At 42.2% G+C, this 8,841-nt stretch overlaps 1 protein-coding gene across 1 annotated transcript; it reads left to right on the forward strand.

The window, feature by feature from the left end:
• The first annotated feature begins 3,870 nt into the window (after window positions 1-3,870).
• LOC135503700 (potassium channel subfamily K member 9-like) lies at window positions 3,871-6,432 on the forward strand. Its single transcript, XM_064921848.1, has 2 exons — window positions 3,871-4,243; window positions 4,554-6,432. Exons 1-2 carry the CDS (start codon window positions 3,961-3,963, stop codon window positions 5,579-5,581), a joined length of 1,311 nt encoding a protein of 436 aa, XP_064777920.1. The 5' UTR covers window positions 3,871-3,960; the 3' UTR covers window positions 5,582-6,432.
• Window positions 6,433-8,841: the final 2,409 nt, after the last annotated feature.

Raw genomic sequence — 8,841 nt, forward strand, 5'->3', positions numbered from 1 at the left:
TACATGCACACATGTAACAATGGGATATAGCTTAATTCAAATATGAATGGATAACATTTTGGTACCAGTAGCCCTTGTATCTCAATATGTCTTGCAACTCATCTGAAAACAAAATAATAAATAAATAATAAACCATGTAACTCCCATAAACCATGTAACTACTTACCACATGCACTGTCTCAGAGGGGAATAGCGGAATGACTGAGGCAATTTGATACTGGGGATGATTGTGTGGCTGATTGGTAGGGATTTCAGGAGTGATGACGGGAAGTGGCCTCAGATAGGCTTGGCTGAGCTCTTTGATAGTCTCTCAACTGTCATGGATCCTGAGCTTTTATAGCCAAGTGAACCCTTTATTCAACTAAAAGCACGAAGTCTCACCTGTTTGTCTCTAGGCTAAATCACAACCATAACATCTGTGGCCATTTCATAAAATGTGCTTATCACCTTATTAAACTAATGAAATGAAACCTTTTGGCACATACGCCGAAGTGCTGGAATAACGGCACAAAAAGACCAAGCATGTTGCCTGGAACAGAATTATAGAGCATCTGGCTTTTTGAAGATTTCTTCCAGGAATAAACCCAGCATGTGTTTTAATTTGTCTCTGCTGGAGCTGGGAGCGTGGGGAAGGAAGGGATCACTGAGCCATAAAACACATCAAAATGGCACAAGGATGTTCATTCTGTTGCCCTGGTGACTGAACTGAATATAAGCCTATTGTGTTTCTAGTATAGTAGCAGAGCTATAGAAATCCATGGGACAAGTAAGACACTGTTGCTAATAAACAGTGCAAGCTAGTTATCGCACTTGAAGAGCCCACAAGTACAATATTTTTTACTCTGGCCATTGGTGATGGTGAAGTATAGCCTACAACAGTCACTGCTAATAGGGGCCAGTACGCTCTAATTTCAATTGGATTGAATATAAACTAGCAATACTTGGAACATGGTCACTGGTTCCATAGCCTATTTGGTTTACAGGCTGCTATGCCTCCGATTGAATTGATGGTCTATAAATCGCAGTGGGACAGCAGCGTGCTCCCTCTCCAAAAGACTCGGGCGTCGCATCGATCCACCGGGTAGGCCATTAAGTGGGCCTCTTTAAGAATCATCTGAGCCAGCACCACCGGGCCGTCACTTGGAATAATAGATTAACGGAGTAGCCTCTGAGTCCCGCGCACACGCTTCACAAATCGAGGCAATGAAAGCAGTGCAACCGGAAAGGACCGGAGCCACTCTTTATCTCCCTGGGATGGGAGTTGTAGATTCATTTACGCATTGGGCATTTAAAGACATAGGCCTGTGCTATGGATAAGACAGGAGTGCCACGTTGCAGATAAAATCAAGGCGGCACAGGTGTGTCAGATTAATTTGAGTGTTGTAAAAATCGAATTCTTATATGGATTAATGTCACTTATTTGAGGTTCAGGAATGCTTTTCTGTGTTTGCAAGACAATCGTGACTTATCTTAGACCACTTGGGATATGAAATGTGTTATTTTGGGAGTAATTTGGTTTAGAATAGACTAAGTTCTAATGCGCAGCCTCGGTCAGACCCCCTATGCACGCCTCCACAAGTTGCTGTCCTTGGTGCTGAATGCTTTCATTCGGCGATTCAGCACTGTGTCAATATTGAGTGAGAGAGAGAGTGCTCATTACCATGCCTTTTCGCTTTCCGTGGGCGCTCAGCGATTTATGTTACAATTTCTTATCTGTGGGTTTCTAGGTTTGTGTTGGGACACAGAGAAACTTGTTGAATGTGGGTAGGCTTGGATACTCCAACAGAAAACCAGGCCGCAAATATATACAGTACAAGTCAAAAGTGTGTACACACAAACTCATTCAAGGGTTTTGCTTTATTTGTACTATTTTCTACATTGTAGTATAATAGTGAAGACATCAACATTATGAAATAACACATCCTACATATCACGTAGTAACCAAAAAAAGTGTTAAACAAATCAAAATATGATTCTTCAAAGTAGCCACCCTTTGCCTTGATGACAGCTTTGCACACTCTTGGCATTATCTCAACCAGCTTCACCTGGAATGATTTTCCAACCGTCTTGAAGGAGTTCTCACATATACTGAGCACTTGTTGGCTGCTTTTCTTTCACTCTGCAGTCCAACTCATCCCAAACCACTTAAATTGGTTTTAGGTTGGGTGATTGTGGAGGCCAGGTCATCTGATGTAGCACTCCATGACTCTCCTACTTGGTCAAATAGCCCTAACACAGCCTGGAGGTGTGTTGGGTCATTGTCCTGTTGAAAAAACAAGTGACAATCTCAGTAAGCGCAAACCAGATGGGATGGCGTATTGCTGCAGAATGCTGTGGTAGCCATGTTGGTGTGCCTTTAATTCTAAATAAATTACTGACAGTGTCACCAGCAATGCATCCCCACACTATCACACCTCCTCCTCCATGCTTCACGGTGGGAACCACATATGCAAAGATCATCCGTTCACCTTCTCGGCATCTCCATATTGACTGACCTTCATGTCTTGATGGACTGTCGTTTCTCTTTGCTTATTTGAGCTGTTCTTGCCATAATATGGACTTGGTCTTTGACCAAATAGGGCTATCTTCTGTATACCCCCCCTACCTTGCCACAACACAACTGATTGGCTCATGTGCATTAATCCTTGTGTTGTCTTGAGGGAAGCTGGTTGAGAGAATGCCACGAGTGTGCAAAGCTGTCACCAAGGTAAAAGGTGGCTACTTTGAAAAATCTCAAATAGAAAAAATATTTTGATTTGTTAAACTCTTTTTTGGTTACTACATGATTCCATATGTGTTATTTCATAGCTTTTATGTCTTCAATATTATTACGCAATGTAGTAAAAATAAAGATAAACCTTTGAATGAGTAAGTGTGTCCAAACTTTGGATTGGTATATATATTTAAACAAACAAACTTATAGCACATTTCTTACAACAAATGCATTTCGAGGTGCTTAACAAATAAATGAATAAAAGGTGAGAAAGATTCAACTCAACGTTTCTATGCAAATATAAAATCAATAGGCTATATACTTGAATAAAAATGAAGAATGAAGAAATACATTAAAATAGTAAAACAATAATAAAATAACAGTGGATATAATCGGTATTTTGTTTTGTAAATGTATAGCCCTATATATGTTAGCTGATAAGAGGCACACTCATTAGAGGATTAATTGTTGTAAATGATTGATTAAACTTGATTTATATAGCACATTTCTTACAACAAATGCATTTCGAGGTGCTTAACAAATAAATGAATAAAAGGTGAGAAAGATTCAACTCAACGTTTCTATGCAAATATAAAATCAATAGGCTATATACTTGAATAAAAATGAAGAATGAAGAAATACATTAAAATAGTAAAACAATAATAAAATAACAGTGGATATAATCGGTATTTTGTTTTGTAAATGTATAGCCCTATATATGTTAGCTGATAAGAGGCAACAGTATGTATTTTGTATGAGAATAAAGTCAAACATTTTCAAATTTAGTCTATAGGCTCTCCATATCACGACATGCACAACGCTGGAGAAATGTATATTTTGGACAGAATCTCAAAAATCTCGCGAGCATTGATTCTCTCTAAACGTTCTACAACATGCAAATTGCAAACAAATTCTGATTGAAAAATTGAGAAACTGCTGGAAAATGTTGGGAATATTTGAAATGTCATTGATAGCAATGCACAGTGAATCCACGTAGCCTATCCTTAGGGACTTGGTGTGCATTTTGTTTGAAGGGGAAAAGAACACAACGTACTGTACATTCCATTCCATTCACTTTCTCTCTTATCCGTTTGCGCCTCCTTCCAACACCAACACTGCTGCTGGATTCTACGCAACAGCCAGAGGGGGCGAAAGAGGTGGACAAGAGTGAGCACCACTACCACCTGCCAGGGTGCGTCTGCTCTCTCAGAGATCCGGCTGAGTGTTTCGGCTCCGAGGGCTTGAAGATGAAGAAGCAGAATGTGCGGACCCTCTCTCTCATCCTCTGCATGTTTTCCTACCTGCTGGTGGGAGCCGCGGTGTTCGACGCGCTTGAATCAGAGACGGAGAGCTCCCGCCGACGCATTCTGGAGCTGAAGCGCACCGAGATGAAGAAGAAATACCGGTTGTCCGAGGACGACTACCGGCAGATCGAGCAGGTGGTACTGCAAGCGGAGCCCCACCACGCCGGGAGACAGTGGAAATTCGCCGGGTCTTTCTACTTTGCCATCACGGTCATCACCACCATTGGCAAGTTTCGCTTGCTTCAATTACTTTTGTTATGTCTGAGTGTGTTGCAGGTGTTAGGAAATTGTTTTATAAATACAGTGTCTGCAGTGTTCTGCATCGGTGTATAGCCTACTGTTCAGAAGTTAGGGATGTTAAATTTGCATTGCAGGTAGCCATTGACCTATTTGAAAGTGTAATTTAATAAACTGAACAGAATATTGTAGTATGTACTTTCTTATTCTCTGCATTCCTTAGCCATTGGCTTCAAAAGCCTCAGTATTGGTCTACAATCACCTACAGTAAAGAGTAACTGTGGCATCTATCTCCACAGGTTATGGCCATGCAGCTCCAGGCACAGATGCTGGGAAGGTCTTTTGCATGTTCTATGCTGTGCTGGGCATCCCTCTTACCCTGGTCATGTTCCAGAGCCTGGGCGAGAGGATGAACACGTTCGTTCGCTACCTCCTGCGCAGGGCCAAGCAGTGCCTGGGGTTACGGAGGACTGAGGTGTCCATGGAGAACATGGTTTCGGTGGGCTTCCTGTCCTGCATCGGCACTCTGTGTGTCGGGGCAGCAGCCTTCTCCCACTACGAGGGCTGGACCTTCTTCCACGCCTACTACTACTGCTTTATCACGCTCACCACCATTGGGTTTGGGGACTTTGTGGCACTGCAGAAGAAGGAGGACCTCCAGGAGAAGACGCCCTATGTGGCCTTCAGCTTCATGTACATCCTGGTGGGGTTGACAGTGATCGGAGCCTTCCTCAACCTAGTAGTGCTGCGCTTCCTAACCATGAACACAGAGGACGAGAGGAGGGACGCCCAGGAGAGGGCCTCCATCAAAAGGGAGAGGGGCCTGCTTACCATGGGGCTCCATGGAGGAGAAGGAGGACCAGAGCAGGGCAGAGGAGAGCTTGGGGGCAGGGACAGGGGGAGGGACAGGATGGAGCAGAGCCGCAGTCACAGCAACCTTTTCCGGCCCATGGAGGAGGGCACCAGCCGCACTAATCTCATCACCTCCCCAGTGGAGGAGCAGGAGGAGAGGGACAGGGCCAGGGGTGCACCCTGCAAGCAGAGGCTGCACTTACAGCTGCATGGCACAGGCAGACTAAAGACAGAGTCCCCCCTGGGCTCCCTGTGCTCCTGTATGTGCTACCATCTGGGGGTGTGTGACAGCCCCCTGCCTTCCCGCAGAGAGCACCACGGGTGTAACATTAACTCTGTCTACTACAGCTCCGTCTCCTACAGGACCCAGGGCTGCTCCCCCAGGGACAACACAGGACTCTCGTCCCAAGGGAACACACTCTCGCCTCAGCACAGCTTCAAGGAGTACCCCCACTCCCGGAGGAAGTCAGTGTAGCACCACGTTGGGACAGAATCTTTGTTTGTAAATGTTGGATTAATACAGTATTTCAAACATATATTTTGAATACACTACAGAGACAAGGTATTGCAGTACACTACAGATGCACACTCATTAGAGGATTAATTGTTGTAAATGATTGGCAGAGGCAATAAAATCTGTTTCATCACAGGAATTTTAGAACCTATTTTCCCTAATTAGATGCTTACTGTGCTGTATTTCTTCTAAGGACGCAGTTAAGTTGTTCTTTCATTATAGCCACTGGAGATTTGTCTTGTGAATCAATTCACTTACCATTGTAATACTCTGTTAGTCTTTTGATTGTGCCCCAATAGTTTTTTCTCCTAGATAGTTTATAAGAATTATCTGCATTTTATTTTTTGTTGTTGCATGCAAATAAGAGTGAGATGCATGGTTAAGATGATGCACATGGCATGATAATTATGAAAATGGTTGTAATGATGCAAATTACTAAGTAGCTGACACACACACACACCACTCATACACACACACTCATACACACACACTCATACACACACACTCACACACACACACACACACACACACACACACACACACACACACACACACACACACACACACACACACACACACACACACACACACACACACACACACACACACACACACACACACACACACACACACACACACACACACACACACACACACACAAACACATACAGTGCCTTCAGAAAGCATTCACACCCCTTGACTTTTACAAGATGTTGTGGTGTTACAGCCTGCATTTAACTCAATGCCCCATAATGTCAAAGTGGAATGTTTTTTTTGTAATTTTTACAAATGAATAAAAAATGAAAAGCTGACCCCAAGTATTCAACCCCTTTGTTATGTCAAGCCTAAAGATGTTCAGGAGTAAAAATGTGCTTAGCATGTCAGATAATAAGTTGCATGGACTCAATAATCGTGTTTAACATTTTTTTAACGACTACTACGATTTTTTAATGACTACATCATCTCTATACCCCACACATACAATTATCAAGCAGTGAATTTCAAACACAGATTCAACCACAAAGACCAGGGAGGTTTTTCCAATGCCTCGCAAAGAAGGGCACCTATTGGTAGATGGGTAAACATAAAAAGCAGACATTGAATACCCCTTTGAGGATGGTGAAGTTATTAATTACACTTTGGATGGTGTATCAATACACACAGTCATTACAAAGATACAGGCGTCCTTCCTAACTCAGTTGCAGGAGAGGAAGGAAACTGCTCAGGGATTTCACCACGAGGTCAACAGTTACAGAGTTTAATGGCTGTGATAGGATAAAACTGAGGATGGCTCAACAACATTGCAGTTACTCCACAATACTAACCCAATTGACAGCGTGAAAATAAGTAAGCTTGTACAGAATAGAAATATTCCAAAACATGCATCCTGTTTGCAACAAGGCACTAAAGGAATACTGCAAAAAATGTGTCAAAGCCATTAACTTTTTGTCTTACTTACCCAGAAAGACTCACAGCTGTAACCACCGCCAAAGGTGATTCTAACATGTATTGACTCAAAGAGTTGAATACTTATTTAATCAAGCTATATTAGTGTTTAAATTTTGATACATTTTTTACAGATGTTAGTATTTTGAGTAGATTGTTGACATTTTTTTCATTATCTCCATTTTAATCCCACTTTGTAACACAACAAAATGTGGAATATTTTCTGAAGGCACTGTACACACACACACACACACACACACACACACACACACACACACACACACACACACACACACACACACACACACACACACACACACACACACACACACACACACACACACACACACACACACACACACACACAATGAGTAAAGCAGGTTCTCAGAATGTTGGATGCATCGATTCTGAGGAAAGTACATATTGCATGCCTTTAATGGAATTATGGAATCATGTTTTAATGAGAAGGACATTAATAGATAGGAATACGTATATGGCAGAGATGGCCTTTAATGAACCATATCAATGACATGAATACATCATTGTATTATTAGTCCATACAGTAGGAGGTTGAAAACAACCCTGCATACATTTCCCTGCGATCTAGCACAGTACAGAGACAATGCCTATAAGGCTATGTGTTCATGGCCAATTTACTTGCAGGCTCCATGGGCATTTTAAAATATGTATCAGGTTTGGTTTCAACCTCTTATTAAAGTTCTGATGCTGACAAAATATTAAAAGGTGAGAAGGGACCATAAACAAATTACAGAATGGTTATCTACCCCCCCCCCCCAATCTCTAAACATTGCTGTATAATATACTCTATAACTAGGTGTCCCTCATGTCTAATAACATGTTCCCAGAACCAACACTGAGGTGGACTGGCTGCCCATGAGTAGTTTCAGTTACTGTTAGTCTGTCAGTTTGTTTTTTCCATTTCTGGGACACCAGATTCCCCTTGGCTTAGTTTCAGGTTGTATTATATTTATAATTTCCTTGTATACAGTATAGAAATTGTATTGAAATAGATGTAATGTCTATTTTCCTGGATGGCCCCTATTTTCTGCCTGATAGCCCAGTTGTTGAGAGCCTGCTATAGTCAGTCTTACTAATCACTCTGTAGAGAATGCAGGGGGCAATGTGAATAACATACCCATGGCCTCAAATTAAATTTTAATTCTGAAGATTCCCATTGAGAAAGCTATGGTTTGAACTGGGTAATATGATTCACACTCATGCATGCAGGCACGCCAGTAGCAGAGCCAAAACTTATTTGGTGGGTGGGCCTGCAGAAATGTGGGTGTCCCTCCCCCCGACCAGTGGCGCTCGGTGCCTTTTAAGATTAGGGAGGACGTAAATGTTTTTATGAGCATGGACATATTTCCATTACATCATATTGGATGACTGTTATTCATATTCCATTTAATGTAACATCTAACTAACACGCTACAAACACGCAGTACAGCGTACAGCAAGCAGTTTAGCAGCTACAAGGTGTGCCCCGGTGGCAATAAATTAATAAAACTGAAAGCTTGCCTTGACTTGGAAGAGTTCCAGTGTTGGATAGCACTAGGCAGCTAGCTAATATAAATAGCGTTGCAGTTTTTGACACAAACGAGTGCACCTGGCACCTGCTACCATACCCCATTCAAAAGGCACATAAATATATTTTCTTGCCCATTCACCCACTGAATGGCACACATACACAATCCATGTCTCAATTGTCTCAAGGCTTAAAAATCAGTCCTCTTCATCTACATTGATTGAAGTGG

Source organism: Oncorhynchus masou, chromosome 18 (assembly GCF_036934945.1).
Source record: "Oncorhynchus masou masou isolate Uvic2021 chromosome 18, UVic_Omas_1.1, whole genome shotgun sequence".
In the NCBI taxonomy this organism is placed as follows: Eukaryota; Metazoa; Chordata; class Actinopteri; order Salmoniformes; family Salmonidae; genus Oncorhynchus; species Oncorhynchus masou.